The sequence below is a fragment of the Coregonus lavaretus genome (genome assembly GCF_964263955.1).
Source record: "Coregonus lavaretus genome assembly, chromosome: 19".
NCBI classification, from domain to species: domain Eukaryota; kingdom Metazoa; phylum Chordata; class Actinopteri; order Salmoniformes; family Salmonidae; genus Coregonus; species Coregonus lavaretus.
In genome coordinates, this window is record NC_140006.1 from 41,026,455 (window position 1) to 41,044,192 (window position 17,738).

Genomic DNA, 17,738 nt, shown 5'->3' on the forward strand with positions numbered 1-17,738 from the left:
AAATTTCTCAAAAAGGTTTTAAAACAGCTTTGGGTAAAACAGCTCTGCAGTTTTATCTTAGTTTTCACATGTAGGGCCGTGTTCCCACACATTCATTAACCCTAGTCCTGGACTACAATACATTTTCAATGGAGAATCTCTATTGGGGACCTTTAAAAGAACTCAGCTGTGTTTTAAACAAGGCTATGGGAACAGCTATGAAGTGAAAGGAAGAAATAAAGATAAAACACATTTGTTGATTTGTCTTTTATTCTCTGGTTTGAACAACACAAAGACAGAAATAGCATCAGAATATATAAAGCACAGTCACAGATAGAAAAGTTAAACATATGAAATCAACAAAACTAAACATTATCTCAGCTTTTACACCACCATCATGATTCAATGACAAGTGGTGTATTTTATCAATGGTGTATTTCTATCACCACAGTCATGTACTGCACACCATTTATTTATTTTACTTTAGTAGGCCTTCAATATACTTTGCTAACGCTTCATGTAAAGATTATATTGTTTTCTGTAGATGTGCAGGTCTATCATTTTGTAATTTAAAAAATGAAGCACTTTTCTGTCCCGGACTGCTGCTTTATCACATGTATATTGTGGGTATTAGTATTTAGTGTAATTGACAGTGATCTTGAATGGAGACTGTTAACTAATTTCAGACTTTCGGAAAATGACACCCTGGCACGTTGATAAAAAATGACATCAACAATCCAGCAACATCTTTACTTTCATGAGTCATGGCCAGTCTGATCTGTCCAAGGAAAGGAAAGGGCTTTGAACAAGGGTAATAAACAGTTCCAACAAATAGGTTCAGAAACCATAAATGGAGTTTTGGACAATTCCCCTTTATGTACTGATGTACATGTAGTTCTTGGACAGAGAACATCTATTCAAAATAGTATCTGAAGTTCTGTAGATCAGGCAGCTATCACATCACAGGAGAGTGAAGTGAAGCATCATGGACAAGCACGCAGCCGCAGATGCTCTGTGTGGTAGTCTAGCCTCTTGCATCACGCTTACTCCGCAATATCTTTGGTTCAAACTGCTGCTCATATCGCTGCAGTTTAAACATATATTTACATTTCAGGTATTAAGTTACAATGTTCATTAGTTATAAGAAACTGGGTGGTTTAAGCCCTGAATGCTGATTGGCTGGAAGCCGTGGTATATCAGACCATATACCAGGGTATGACCCCAAAAATATTTTACTGCTCTAATTACGATGGTAACCAGTTTTTGATTTTTTGCTCCTCCTCCATTTTTCTATTTTCATCCTCTAGAAATCTTATTTCCTGTTCCTCTCTATGTTCTCTCTCCCACTGATCTTTCTGCATTGTCATTTTGTTTGTTAACTGTTATGACGAGTTTCTCTGGTATCGAGTACTTCAGGATGTGAGAGAATATGGGACACAGATGGAGAGTTGATTTATCATTATTTAATTCAGTACTGGATTCATGTGACAAGCGGTACGTGCCTCTTGTCATCCGAATGACTTCCATAGAAAATCTCTCAGTTTATATAATGCTCTCCGAGCTACTTCTGTCCATCAGCTGCCAACCATTATTGAGTGTCACTCATCTACCACAATAGCATCCCCATACATGGTATCGTGTGGCACCCTAGCCAGGCCATTGGACTCTCACAGTATTTCACATGATTTGTATGGATTTAACAACTTTTTCATCTCTACTTTGTGCTTTTCCTCCAATTTCTTGATTTTATCAGTCAGTATTGTTTCATCATGACCATATAGAGCATTTATTTCATCACACTCCTCTTTGTGCTTTTTTATTAATTGTTTCTTCTTTTCTTTAAATTGTTCAAACTTTTTTATTTGGTCATTTTTACATAGCTCTCTAAGGTAGTTTAAATCCTCTGCTTGTGTTCTGGCCTCTTCTTCATATTTACCCATACTTTCTTTTGTTTTCCTTTCATACTCTTCCTCCATTTCCTTCATTTCCTTCTCTTCTTTTTCTTTCCTGGCTTCATCTTCCTTCTCTTTCTTTCTTTTCTCTTCTTGTTGCATTTTCTTGATTTTTTGCTCCTCCTCCATTTTTCTATTTTCATCCTGTTTAAATCTTCTTTCCTGTTCCTCTCTATGTTCTCTCTCCCACTGATCTTTCTGCATTGTAATTTTGTCTGTCAACTCTCTCCTCTTTTCTTCAAAATCTTTTTCTATTTTTTCTCTTTCTTTCTGCTCTTTTTCTCTCTGATCTTCTAATTCCTTCATCTTTATTCTCTCTTGTTCCCTCTCTCTTTCAAACTCCTCTCTCAATCTCCTCTGTTTTTTCTCTTGTTCTCCAATAGTTTCTACCTCCTTCTGTCTCATCAGCCTGTCTTCTTCCTGTTGTCTATCTCTTTCTTTCTTCAACTGTTCCTCCCATTCATCTTTTTCTCTACGCATGACCGCTTGGAGTTCTGTTTGACCTTTCTCTGCTTCCTCTATTTTGCTTTGCCACTCTTGTCTTTCTTTCTCTTCATGTTTCCTCCTCTCATCCTCTTCTTTCTCTCTCTTTTCCATTTCTTCATCCTGTTTCCTTTTCAGTTCTGCAAACTGCCTTTCTTGATTTTTAACCAATTCTTCTTTGTCTTTCTCTTCCTTTCTCTGTTGTTTCATTCTAATTTTATATTCTCTCTCCTTTTCTCTTTGTTGTTTTTCCAACCTTTTTTTCTGAGATTGTATCTCTTTTTCCATCTTGTCTTTTTCTGTGTCCCATATTTCTTTTTTCAACTTTTCATCTTCTTTCTTTTTCTTGTCCTTCAACTTTCTTTTTTCCTTCTCTGCTTTCTCCTTTTCTTCATGCTCTTTTCTAATAGCTTCCTCTCTCTCTCTCAACATGTTTTCTCTCTGCTTTCTTTCCTCCTGAACTTTCAATCTCTCTTCTTCCAACTTTGACTTCATCTTTTCCATGGCTGTTTCATGGCTGACCTTCAGTTTCTCCATGTCAGCCTTAATCTCCATCTCTCTCTCCTTCAGTATTTCTTCCTGTTTCTGTTTAATGGCTGCCTCTGCCTCCTGGAACATCTCATTGGTGTAGAAACAGCCCTTGTTCGTGGACACCATTTCGTTAATCTTCTTAAGAAGCTCAGTGACCTGTGTGCGGTCATCTTCAACTCTGTTGTTGAAGACATGGAGTCTGTCTCCACAATCTCTGATCAGTTTTTTCAGTTTGGCATTCGTGCTTTTCCCAATGTAATCTTGAATTGATTTATTTTCCAAGTCATCTCCTCTAGTAAACAGAACTAAGCAGAACATTCCTGCCCGTGGACCAAAGGTTGTCTCTATGAGGTCCAAAGTGTCCAGCTCCTCTTGCGTGATTCTCCCGATACTCAACACTATGATAAACACATGGGGTCCAGGAGCTGACAGGGAAACACATTTCACTATCTCTTGCTGAACATCTTTATTAGACAATGTTGTGTCAAAAAGGTCAGGGGTGTCCACCACAGCAACTGTTCTTCCATCAACTTTACCGACTACCTTCTTGCAAACCGTTGTCACAGAGTCAGTGCTGGATTCAGACTCAAATGCATCTCTGCCCAGGATAGTGTTTGCGGAGGCGCTCTTCCCATTCCCAGTTTTCCCAATCAGCACCACCCTCACGCACTCTGTGCTGGAGCGCTCCATTTCAGCACCTACAAATTAAACAATACATTATCATAAATTAATGTTAATTACTACATGAACTGATATTGAAATCAACATAGAAGATTCATACTATGAGATGCTTGCTTTCCCAATCACTGCCCAATATTTGTTCATCCCTGTGTTCAACAAACTCACCTTTTGACATGTTGCTGATTTTCTGCTCTAAATCCTTGATTATTCTGTTATTTTCTTCCAGTTCTGATTGATGCTTAGCCTCCTGTGCCTCCATGTACATGTACAGAGTGTAGCATGTCTTGTTTTGATCCATCATTTGGACTATTTCTGCTACAAGCTCTGTCGTCTGCTTGGCGTTCTCAATCTTCAAAGCATCAAAGATTTTATACCGCCCTCCGCATATCTTGATCAGTTGCTTTGTGTCTGCATTTTGTTCCACAAAGTCAACTGAAGTTTTATCAACTGGAATGCAATCCTGTCTTAACAGGACCATGGCAAAGTCATTGACTCGTGAGCTGAAAACCTTCTGGATGGTCTCTAACTCTCCTTTGTCTTCATCAGTGAGTGGACCCAAAGGTACGACGAGGAGGAAAGCATGGACTCCAGAGTCACAGAGAGAGACACAGCGGAAAGTCTCACGCATCACTTCCTCCTGAGTGAGATGTGTTCTATACAGAGCGGGCAGGTCGATGAGGGTGACCGGCCGACCACACACCTCTCCTTCTCTCTTCACACACACTGAGGAAGAGCTGGACTTTGGACTGGACTCTGTCTGACCCAGTATGGCATTGGCTGTAGAAGTCTTCCCAGCTCCTCTTCTGCCACACAGCACTACGTTCAGTCTCTGAGCCTTTGGTGTCATGGTATCATGTGTCGTCTCTTCATTGGAGGTGAGGTATCTCCATTCATTCTCCTCTACCATCTTTTCTATCTTTTCAGTTAACCCTTTGTGGTCACTTCCTTGTTTGATCATTTTGTGATTCCTTCCTCCACATTCTATGATCATTTGTCTCAGATGAGGATTTCCTGCAACTCCCTTGTGAGTAATGATCACCATTGAGTGCTTGAAGGCCTCTTTACCAAATGTGCTCAGGATGAACTTCAATGTTTTTCTGTTCTTCTCTGTGAACTTCTCAGGCTTCAACACCAGCAGGATCCCATGAGGCCCAGGAGCAGAGCAGGACTTACATTTCTCCATCTCCTGCATCAGGGACTCCATAGTCAATGAAAATAAGTCTGGAGTCTTTACTACAGTTACAGACTTGCCCTTCACCTTCCCCCTGGCTGACTCACATTGCTGTTTAGACTTAAAAGCCTGTTTCTTTAGGATCATGTTACCCACTACATTCTTCTTGTCATCACTCTTCCCCAGAAGCACAATCCTGAGTGAAGACACTGTAAAACACATGTAACATTGATTAACATAAGGATATGCATTTAAACAAATTGTAGTTTATCAATTTTCATATTGGATTGACTCCTGCTGCAAATTAAAATGTCAGCAATAGTCACTAATATTAAGTAAGTACATGTGTATTAAATCCTCAGTTAAGCTAATATGATGTACTACTAATACAACAAATTACATGACCCATGAACCAATGTCCCTCTTGGGAATGTTTTCACAATTGTTCTGAATTTTACAAACATAATCTAATTACATTATGAAAAATAACCATTTTGAAGTCCTGCTCTGCAAGATGATCATCATAGTTAGTCAAGTGAATAAGAAAACGGTTATCTATTTACTTTCAAATGTCAATTCTGCCAACACAGCTGTTATATTGTTTTTGCCTATCAAGATAGACATTTTGAAAACAGCGCTTCAAAAATAATGATAATTTGGACAAATCGTAACTGAGCTGTAGCCATCCCACTTTAAAACAGACGTTGTAACATAGTGTAAATGAGACATACTGAATTTTACCCACCACATTTTGCTCCACTGTGTGATTGCTCCCCCACAATTCCCTTAAGCAACGTCAAACCTGAAAAAATGTTGACAATCAATACCAGTGACTTTATCTTTGCAGTCCCTTTCAACCAAGCATGATGAAACAAAAAAACAGTCATCCTTACTATGAGGATTGAATATAAGTTGACAGTATTAATGCTATAGTTCAATATCCCCAATATTAGCATTTTTCACGTTTCAAGTCCAAATCATCCTAAAGAGTCTGAAATTGATTGTAGTTCAATTAAGTTACTTTAAAATGATTTTAATCTCAGTTATCCCAGAAGTCTTACGTAATTGGTCAGCTGCCTGATTCAGTTCTGGGTCCATACGTGTTAAGAGAAGGGATTACGAGATGCTAGAACGAGAAGCGAAACCGGAACATGGAGCTCCACCTTCTCTCTTTGCAAATAACGGCCGAATGTCCCCTCCCCTTCCGAAATTCGAAAGATGCTAACACCTGCAAAGTCGTGATTTGTTCAAATAAATGACGAAAAACCCAAACACTGGAACTCCTGCTGCTCCCTATCCTTCCTGACAGATTCTACAGTCCAAGTGATGTTTTCGTAGATCTGTCCACAAGAGACTTGGATGATTTTGACATTGAGCGCCAAAAAATACTAATACTAGGGATGTTGACTGGCATTGGATTTGTGCCACAGATGCTAAAAAGTTAGCATCTGGAGACAGTGGCCAGGTAAACAAAACCAAAGCATGGGTTGCCGTCTTACCTTGTCCAAAGAGTGCTTAGAGGGTAAGGAAACCAATATATAATATTGTTAAGTTGGGTAACTATCCCTTTAATACTGTCAACTTATATTCAATGCTCATATTACTATAACTTTTGTCAGTGTGCTGTGTACTTACCAACTTCTCTTTTGTTCTGCAAATTGCAAAATTGTGCTGATTCACCTTGTTTCAAAACATCCTTTCCAAGTTCTTCCTCAGAGGAAGATTTGAGGCTGCCATCAGTTTTACTCCTGTGGATTTCCTCTTTCCCTTGTACCATACCACTTGTAGTATCTTCAAATAGCTCACAGGTGAGATAGCGTCCTCCATTCTCCTTTACAATCTTGTCAACATCTGCCATAAGTTGAGTGCGGTCACTGAGGTGCATGACGTACTGCCTCCCTCTACATTCTCTGACCATCTGATTCAGAGGGTGATCCTCATCAATGTGTCCCCTCCTGTCTTCACGAGTTATCAGTACCATTGAGTAGTGAAAGGACCGGTCACTGAGGCGGTCTAGGATCTGAATTATTCTGTCTCCCTCTTGTTGTGTGAACTCCTCAGGCTGCAGGACCAACAGGAACACATGAGGTCCTGGGTCAGACAGAGTGACACACCAACGCAGTTCCTCTGAGAGTTTGTCATGTGAGATGTGAGGGTCTAACAGGTCTGGAGTGTTGATCACAGCTATGCCTCTTCCGTCTACTTGACCCCTGGCTCTCTCACAGTGGTTTTGTACATAGTTGGGGTCAAATGCCCCTCTTTCCAGGATGAAGTTTCCAACAGCACTCTTCTCAGAGCCATTCTTGCCGAGCAGCACAATCCTTAGCTCTGTAGGACTTTCAGACACTGTAACATAAACACAACCACAACCAAGTTAAAAATGTCTGCTGTAAAACATTGTTGAAAATGTTGACACTTACATTTTTGTTTGCTTTTCTTTCAGGATAACACCATGAACATTACGCACCATATTACAACAGAACAACATAAATGCACAACTCTTCAATCTAGACAGAGGAATTGAAAATCAGTTGATATTTTATTGATCACTCACTCTTTGGGGGCAATAACTCCACACTGTTGGGTCTCTGGACCCCTGGATTCGAGACTGAAAACACATCAAATTAACACAAGCATCAGTATTTTGTAAAGTCCTTCATGTTGATTGTTGCTTGAATTGAATTTGTGTAACGCAGGGCAGTATTAAATGAGGGATTTAAAGACTAACTGAAATCATTTTTTGAAAAGCAAAAAGGAACAGTTATAACCACAAATAGGTGCTAAGTGGCATTCGTGAGTCCATGCACTATTGAGGGTTTTAAAGTTAAAAACCCTTTAATGTATGGGCTAAAACGTTATTAAAATACACCAACGCATATCGTCTTCATCAGGTCATACACCCTGATTCCCCTCTAAGACCAGCTGTGGTTCTTGTGGAATACCTGAAGCACTCCTGCTACTTCTTTTCTCCTGAAATAATGTTTTGTTGAGTAGCTATGTAGGTATCGCTAAGCTAATTTAATGTCATATCAACGTTATTATGATAAAAATTATAATAAGAATAAGAATTCTTTTAAACAGCTTTTATGAATATGTCAAGGTTTCTAAGCTTTGAAAGCACAGGACTGACGGCCGTGAATTAATATAATTCAGGTTGACTGACAACCCATTTCCTATACAGCTGCTGCTAACGTTAGCTACTGTTCAAGATGACAAGAGCAGTTTTTCCACTGGTCAGCCCATCCATTTAGCTGTTGTCAACAATAAAACATCATACCTGGTGAAAGTGCTTTTGTACTAGGATTCTGATGAGAAATTCTAACAGGAGGGAGGTGGATGATAAAGTTAGCTATGTAGCTAGCTACCTTGCTTGATAGTGTAGCGATCCTCGCTATATGAGCCACATTACACTGAGCATTATTCATAGGCTGCACCTCCGTCACTTGGTCGCGTCATGCCATTGTTATGAACGTTCTCAAGCCACCCTCTCTCGGTGGCTCCATAGTGGTGCCTTAAAGTGATGATAAGCCCAGTCATTCTGGATGGAGGCTAACTACTGTTTAGTCTAAATTACACTATAAAGGGAGCAGAGTTTCAACATGGCTATGTAAATACGTGTTCCGAGGCCTCTCCACTAAGGGTTAATACTTTTGTGTTTTAACCTCTTATCTAATAAAAACGAGTACACACTTTGCACACCTACTGGCTCTAGCAACATTTGGGTGGCGTTCTTGGATATGGCTGGAACCGGGAAAAGGAGACGAAACGGTAAACAAGAAGACACGACGAAGGCTAGCAACAAGATGGCGGATGCTAACTTTATGGAGATACTAGTCACCATCCGTGCAGAAATGGCTACACTACGCTCTGATTTCATGACTGAACTTTGTTCCTCTGTGTGAAGTCTACGAGCTGAAATTCCAGTCAACAATGGTGACACTAAAAGTCATAGTCAATCGATCAATAATATAATAATACTTTTTTAGCAAAAATGTTTATTTTCAATTCACAAACTGTAGAAACAATGAGAATAGAAAGGTTCAGAACTTTTGTAAAACATTACAGTACAGTTGAAAAATATATGGCAAATAGAAATCCAATATGGATGGTGTTAAGAGATAGATGGGGGGTGTTGAATGGAGCTGACGGATGGGACTAATAACAACAACTAATAACAACAATATAACTAGTGTAAGACACGCTGTGTCCATAATAAGTATATAGGTTATATATTGTGAGCTTTTGTGAAAGAGCACAGTTAGAAATATATGGCATATAGAAGCATACCAGATGGACATCATGAAAATGATCGGAGGAAGTTCAGGAGTAAAAACAAACAAAATATAATTATTGACTGTGTCCATAAAATGTATATAGTATGTAAAAGCAAGAAGTAGAGGCCTAAGCATTGTTTTTCGCTAGTTTACTCCAATTAGGGAAGGGATGGTGGGGTTGGAAAGTAATAAAGGGAAATATATATTTTTTTAAAGGATATGTATGTATATACAGTATCTCATGTAGGCCCCAATTTGGACATTTTCACTTAGGGGTGTACTCACTTTTGTTGCCAGCGGTTTAGACATTAATGGCTGTGTGTTGTGTTATTTTGAGGGGACAGCAAATGTACACTGTTATACAAGCTGTACACTCAGTACTTTACATTGTAGCAAAGTGTCATTTCTTCAGTGTTGTCACATGAAAAGATATACTCAAATATTTACAAAAATGTGAGGGGTGTACTCACTTTTGTGAGATACTGTATGTATGTGTATGTATGGGTGTGTGTATATATACAGTGAAGGGAAAAAAGTATTTGATCCCCTGCTGATTTTGTATGTTTGCCCACTGACAAAGACATGATCAGTCTATAATTTGAATGGTAGGTTTATTTGAACAGTGAGAGACAGAATAACAAACAAAATATCCAGAAAAACGCATGTCAAAAATGTTATAAATTGATTTGCATTTTAATGAGGGAAATAAGTATTTGACCCCTCTGCAAAACATGACTTAGTACTTGGTGGCATAACCCTTGTTGGCAATCACAGAGGTCAGACGTTTCTTGTAGTTGGCCACCAGGTTTGCACACATCTCAGGAGGGATTTTGTCCCACTCCTCTTTGCAGATCTTCTCCAAGTCATTAAGGTTTCGAGGCTGACGTTTGGCAACTCGAACATTCAGCTCCCGCCACAGATTTTCTATGAGATTAAGGTCTGGAGACTGGCTAGGCCACTCCAGGACCTTAATGTGCTTCTTCTTGAGCCACTCCTTTGTTGCCTTGGCCGTGTGTTTTGGGTCATTGTCATGCTGGAAACCCCATTCACGACCCATTTTCAATGCCCTGACTGAGGGAAGGAGGTTCTCACCCAAGATTTGACGGTACATGGCGCCGTCCATCGTCCCTTGATGCGGTGAAGTTGTCCTGTCCCCTTAGCAGAAAAACACCCCCAAAGCATAATGTTTCCACCTCCATGTTTGATGGTGGGGATGGTGTTCTTGGGGTCATAGGCAGCATTCCTCCTCCTCCAAACATGGCGAGTTGAGTTGATGCCAAAGAGCTCAATTTTGGTTTCATCTGACCACAACACTTTCACCCAGTTCTCCTCTGAATCATTCAGATGTTCATTGGCAAACTTCAGACGGGCCTGTATATGTGCTTTCTTGAGCAGGGGGACCTTGCGGGCGCTGCAGGATTTCAGTCCTTCACAGCATAGTGTGTTACCAATTGTTTTCTTGGTGACTATGGTCCTAGCTGCCTTGAGATCATTGACAAGATCCTCCCGTGTAGTTCTGGGCTGATTCCTCACCGTTCTCATGATCATTGCAACTCCACGAGGTGAGATCTTGAATGGAGCCCCAGGCCGAGGGAGATTGACAGTTATTTTGTGTTTCTTCCATTTGCGAATAATCGCACCAACTGTTGTCACCTTCTTACCAAGCTGCTTGGCGATGGTCTTGTAGCCCATTCCAGCCTTGTGTAGGTCTACAATCTTGTCCCTGACATCCTTGGAGAGCTCTTTGGTCTTGGCCATGGTGGAGAGTTTGGAATCTGATTGATTGATTGCTTCTGTGGACAGGTGTCTTTTTTACAGATAACAAACTGAGATTAGGAGCACTCCCTTTAAGAGTGTGCTCCTAATCTCAGCTCGTTACCTGTATAAAAGACACCTGGGAGCCAGAAATCTTTCTGATTGAGAGGGGGTCAAATACTTATTTCCCTCATTAAAATGCAAATCAATTTATAACATTTTTGGCATGCGTTTTTCTGGATTTTTTTGTTGTTACTCTGTCTCTCACTGTTCAAATAAACGTACCATTAAAATTATAGACTGATCATTTCTTTGTCAGTGGGCAAATGTACAAAATCAGCAGGGGATCAAATACTTTTTTCCTTCACTGGATATGCGAGAAAAAAAAACAAAAAAAACATGATGCAGACAATTACATTGATGGAAGTTACAATCTATCTGCAATATTAAAGCTGATCTACATCCTAAAGAAAAAGAAAAAATACGAAAGAAAAACAATTTTGACACTATAAACTGTTGCGACACAAACCCCAAAAATAAAGGATATGGGAAATGTCGTTGACCAACATCGATAAGCAGCTTACCAAATTGAAGAACAAAAAACGATGAGTTTACCTCCGAGAACATGAAGCTAAAGGTTAGTCTAGATAAACAGGAAAACCATTTCCGGAGACAGAACATACGTGTGGTCGGAATCCCAGAAGGGACGGAAGGGCGCAATCCTAACGAGTTCATGGCCTCTTTCCTGCAAGACGTGCTCGGCAGAGGGACGTTTGACAGGCCCCCAGTCATCGACAGGGCGCATCGCACTCTAGCGGCAAAACCACAGCCTGGTCATCCTCCCAGAGCAATGCTGGTCTGCCTGCATTACTTCCAGACCAAAGAGGAAAGTCTTCGGACCTCCCGCGAAAGAGGACAGCTGAACTACAATGGCAAGCGGAGCCTTTGGAAAGTATTCAGACCCCTTGTTAGGCTACAGCCTTATTCTAAAATGTATTAAATTGTTTTTTTCCTCGTCAATCTACCCACAATACCCCATAATGACAAAGCAAAAACAGGTTTAGAAAGTTTTGTTAATTTATTAAATATAAAAAACGGAATATACATTTACATAACTTTTCAGACCCTTTACTCAGTACTTTGTTGGCAGACCTGCAGAAATTACAGCCTTGAGTCTTCTTGAGTATGACGCTACAAGCTTGGCACACCTGTATTTGGGGAGTTTCTCCCATTCTTCACTGCAGATCCTCTCAAGCTCTGTCAGGTTGGATGGGGAGCGTCGCTGCACAGTTATTTTCAGTGGCTGTGTGCTTAGGGTCGTTGTCCTGTTGGAAGGTGAACCTTCGCTCCAGTCTGAGGTCCTGAGTGCTCTGGAGCAGGTTTTCATCAAGGAGCTCTCTGTACTTTGCTCCATTCATCTTTGCCTCTATCCTGACTAGTCTCCCAGTCCCAGCCGCTGAAAAACATCCCCACAGCATGGTTCTGCCTCCAACATGCTTCACCGTAGGGATGGTGACAGGTTTCCTCCAGACGTGACGCTTGGCATTCAGCCCAAAGAGTTCAATCTTGGTTTCATCAGACCAGAGAATCTTGTTTCTCATGGTCTGAGAGTCTTTAGGTGCCTTTTGGCAAACTCCATTCGGGCTGTCGTGCCTTTTACTGAGGAGTTGCTTCAGTCTGGCCACTCTACCGTAAAGGCCTGTTTGAGTGCTGCAGAGATGGTTGTCCTTCTGGAAGGTTCTCCCATCTCCACAGAGGAATTCTAGAGCTCTGTCAGAGTGACCATCGGGTTCTGGTCACCTCCCTGACCAAGGCCCTTCTCCCTCGATTGCTCAGTTTGGCTTGGCGGCCAGCTCTAGGAAGAGTCTTGGTGGTTCCAAACTTCTTCAATTTAAGAATGATGGAGGCAACTGTGTTCTTGGGGACCTTCAATGCTGCAGACATTTTTTTGTACCCTTCCCCAGACCTGTGCCTTCGACACAATCCTGTCTCGGCGCTCTACGGTCAATTCCTTCGACCTATTCCTTCGGCTGCTAAAGCAACCATAAGGGGTTATATCATTTCCCAAGCCTCTCTGATAAAGAAGCTTAGAATGAAAAATAGGGAAAATTGGAGGCTGAAGTAAAGCATTTAGAACTTTTTCATAAACAAAAACCAATCCAGGCAAATTGGAATTCACGGCCAAACTCTATTTAGATCACACAAAGCATGTAAAATAACCTGTTTTACAGCCCTCTAACCAATTGTACTATTATGTGTGTTTTTTCACGTTATTTGTAATTTATTCTGTACATAATGTTTCTGCCATCGTCTCTTATAACCAAAAAGAGCTTCTGGATATCAGGACAGCGATTACTCACCTCGTATTGGACGAAGATATTTTCTTAAATAAGTCGGACGCGAATGATATCCTACAGACATCCGACAAGGCCCAAATCCCCGTCATTCGCAGGAGAAAGAGACTGAGATATCATGGACGTAGGTCGGGGTGCCTTGTAAGGATCTGACGGCGAGCGAGTAAACTGCCTCTTCCATCAATCCTATTAGCCAATGTTCAATCATTTGAAAATTAATTAGATTACCTAATATTACGGTTATCCTACCAATGGGACATTAAAATCTGTAATATCTTATGTTTCACCGAGTCGTGGCTGAACGACGACATGGATAACATACAGCTGACGGGATATACGCTACATCGGCAGGATAGAATGGCTGACTCAGGTAAGACAAGGGGTGGCGATCTGTGTATATTTGTAAACAACAGCTGGTGCACAAAATCAAATACTAAGGAAGTCTCGAGGTCTTGCTCACCTGAGGTAGAGTATCTTATGATAAGCTGTAGACCACACTATTTACCAAGAGAGTTATCATCTATATTTTTCATAGCTGTCTATTTACCACCACAAACCAATGCTGACATTAAGATTGCACTCAATGAGCTGTATAAGGCCATAACTAAACAGGAAAATGCTCATCCAGAGGCAGCGCTCCTAGTGGCCGGGGACTTTAATGCAGGGAAACTTAAATCCGTTCTACCTAATTTCTACCAGCATGTTAAATGTGCAACCAGAGAAAAAAATACTCTAGACCACCTTTACTCCACAAACAGAGACGCATACAAAGCTCTCCCTCGCCCTCCATTTGGCAAATCTGACCATAACTCTATCCTCCTGATTCCTGCTTATAAGCAAAAACTAAAGCAGGAAGCACCAGTGACTCGGTTAATAAGAAAGTGGTCAGATGACGCAGATGCTAAGCTACAGGACTGTTTTGCTAGCACAGACTGGAACATGTTCCGGGATTCTTCAGATAGCATTGAGGAGTACACCACATCAGTCACTAGCTTCATCAATAAGTGCATCGATGACGTCGTCCCCACAGTGACCGTACGTACATACCCCAACCAGAAGCCATGGATCACAGGCAACATCCGCACTGAGCTAAAGGGTAGAGCTGCCGCTTTCAAGGAGCGGGACTCTAACCCGGACGCTTATAAGAAATCCCGCTATGCCCTCCGACGAACCATCAAACAGGCAAAGAGTCAATACAGGACTAAGATTGAATCGTACTACACCGGCTCTGACGCTCGTCGGATGTGGCAGGGCTTGAAAACTATTACAGACTACAAAGGGTAGCACAGCCGCGAGCTGCCCAGTGACACAAGCCTAACAGACGAGCTAAACCACTTCTATGCTCGCTTCGAGGCGAGCAACACTGAAGCATGCATGAGAGCACCAGCTGTTCCGGATGACTATGTGATCACGCTCTCCATAGCCGATGTGAGTAAGACTTTTAAGCAGGTCAACATTCACAAGGCCGCAGGGCCAGACGGATTACCAGGACGTGTACTCCGAGCATGTGCTGACCAACTGGCAAGTGTCTTCACTGACATTTTCAACATGTCCCTGACTGAGTCTGTAATACCAACATGTTTCAAGCAGACCACCATAGTCCCTGTGCCCAAGGACACTAAGATAACGTGCCTAAATGACTACCGACCCGTAGCACTGATGTCTGTAGCCATGAAGTGCTTTGAAAGGCTGGTCATGGCTCACATCAACACCATTATCCCAGAAACCCTAGAACCACTACAATTTGCATACTGCCCCAACAGATCCACAGATGATGCAATCTCTATTGCACTCCACACTGCCCTTTCCCACCTGGACAAGAGGAACACCTACGTGAGAATGCTATTCATTAACTACAGCTCAGCGTTCAACACCATAGTGCCCTCAAAGCTCATCACTAAGCTAAGGATCCTGGGACTAAACACCTCCCTCTGCAACTGGATCCTAGACTTCCTGATGGGCCGCCCCCAGGTGGTAAGGGTAGGTAACAACACATCTGCCACACTGATCCTCAACACGGGGGCCTCTCAGGGGTGCGTGCTCAGTCCCCTCCTGTACTCCCTGTTCACCCATGACTGCATGGCCAGGCACGACTCCAACACCATCATTAAGTTTGCCGGCGACAACGATGAGACAGCCTATAGGGAGGAGGTCAGAGACCTGGCCGTGTGGTGCCAGGATAACAACCTCTCCCTCAACGTGACCAAGACAAAGTAGATGATTGTGGACTACAGGAAAAAGAGAGGACTGAGCACGCCCCCATTCTCAACGACGGGGCTGTAGTGGAACATGTTGAGAGCTTCAAGTTCCTTGGTGTCCACATCACCAACAAACTATCATGGTCCAAACACACCAAGACAGTCATGAAGAGGGTAAGACAAAGCTTATTCCCCCTCAGGAGACTGAAAAAAATTGGCATGGATTCTCAGATCCTCAAAAAGTTCTACAACTGCACCATCGAGAGCATCCTGACTGGTTGCATCACCGCCTGGTATGGCAACTGCTCGGCCTCCGACCGCAAGGCACTACATTTACATTTTAGTCATTTAGCAGACACTCTTATCCAGAGCGACTTACAGTTAGTGAGTGCATACATTTTTCATACTACAGAGGGTAGTGCATACGGCCCAGTACATCACTGGGGCCAAGCTTCCTGCCATCCAGGACCTCTATACCAGGCGGTGTCAGAGGAAGGCCCTCAAAATTGTCAAAGACTCCAGCCACCCTAGTCATAGACTGTTCTCTCTGCTACCGCACGGCAAGCGGTACCGGAGTGCCAAGTCTAGGTCCAAAAGGCTTCTCAACAGCTTCTACCCCCAAGCCATAAGACTCCTGAACAGCTAATCATGGCTACCCAGACTACTTGCACTGTCCCCGCACCCCACCCCATCTTTTGACGCTGCTGCTACTCTGTTAATTATTTATGCATAGTCACTATAACTCTACCCACATGTACATATTACCTCAACTACCTCAACTAGCCGGTGCCTCCGCACATTGACTCTGCACCGGTACCCCCCTGTATATAGCCTCCCTACTGTTCTTTTATTTTACTTCTGCTCTTTTTTTCTCAACACTTTTTTGTTGTTGTTGTTTTATTTTACTTTTTTATATAAAAATAAATGCATTGCTGGTTAAGGACTGTAAGTAAGCATTTCACAGTAATGTCTACACCTGTTGTATTCGGCGCATGTGGCAAATACAATTTGATTTGATTAGTTTTTTTACCAAGCAAAATACTATAAATTCGGTAACCGTCCAAGCCGTCTAGTTGCACACCATCTTAAAAGTAACAGAATGAAAGATCGATTAAGTCTATAAGGATGGCAGATGGCTCCACTTCTTATGATCCATTGCTTGTCAATAACACGTTTTGCGACTTCTATAAATCTCTTTATACTTCACAATGTACAAGATCGAACGACGAAATTACAAAATATCTGAATGAGATAATCTTGCCCACTATATCAGATGAGCATAGAAATAGACTAAATGCTCCCTTTACTCCTGAAGAGGTTTGGGGAACTATTAAGGCAATGCCTTCTGGCAAGGCACCCGGCCTAGATGGCTTCTCGTCAGAGTTCTACAATTTTACTACATAAGACTGATTTGAGCCGGTCGGTCACATATGGTAACAGAGTGAAGGAAAAGCAGCCAACAAGTGCTCAGCATATGTGGGAACTCCTTCAAGACTGTTGGAAAAGCATTCCAGGTGAAGCTGGTTGAGAGAATGCCAAGCGTGTGCAAAGCTGTCATCAAGGCAAAGGGTGGCTACTTTGAAGAATCTAAAATATAAAATATATATTGATTTATTCAACACTTTTTTGGTTACTACATGATTCCACATATGTTATTTCATAGATTTGATGTCTTCACTATTATTCTACAATGTAGAAAATAGTTTAAAAAATCAATAAAACCCCTTGAATGAGTAGGGTTTCCAAGCTTTTGACTGGTACTGTATATATATTTTTAAAACAAATACAACATATTTCCTGTACATTTATTTTCCGAAGATACAGCACAGTAGCATAGAGATTGATGTAGGCCATCAGGTGAACACACAGAAAGCTATTGTGTAAAACACCCGTCTCTGGATTACATCTTCAAACTAAGGGCAACCATTGCATCCGTGACGGAGAGGGAGAAGCGTTCATCCATGTATACGGGTAAGAGAGTCTAGCTAGCTACATGTTCAGATATTATACGTTTCTAATTTTGTCAGAAAGTCGTTTTCATTGCAAGTTAAGGCGTACTGTTCTCTAGCTAGCTAATGTTAGCTGGCTGGCTTGCTAGCTAACATTACGTGTATGATCAGTGTAGTAATATTATTTGTATCTCAGAGCCATTTTGGATTATGGTTCATTTTTTAGCTTGCTAGCTAGCTACATGTCCAAACAAAAGATTACACTATGTAAGCAACCATTTCACTGTACCGTTTACACCTTCTGTATCCTGTGCATGTGACAAATAAACTTTGATTTTATTCGATATAGTGTGTGTTTACCAGAGATGGTAATGTGAAGAACATGACCTGCACCAGTCAAATTAGGATATA

At 41.5% G+C, this 17,738-nt stretch overlaps 1 protein-coding gene across 1 annotated transcript in view; it reads right to left on the reverse strand.

Annotated features, from left to right (window-relative positions):
• Positions 1–240: 240 nt before the first annotated feature.
• The window catches only part of LOC311146449 (uncharacterized protein), a 36,261-nt gene continuing 18,763 nt past the window's right edge, over positions 241–17,738 (reverse strand). The window contains exons 2-6 of the mRNA XM_084182953.1: positions 7,352–7,405; positions 6,433–7,143; positions 5,543–5,599; positions 3,792–5,006; positions 241–3,643 (exon numbers count right to left, since the gene is read on the reverse strand). Of these exons, the coding sequence (XP_084039079.1) occupies positions 1,647–3,643; positions 3,792–5,006; positions 5,543–5,599; positions 6,433–7,143; positions 7,352–7,405 (4,034 nt within the window). The 3' untranslated portion in view covers positions 241–1,646. The remainder of the gene's footprint in view (positions 3,644–3,791; positions 5,007–5,542; positions 5,600–6,432; positions 7,144–7,351; positions 7,406–17,738) is intronic.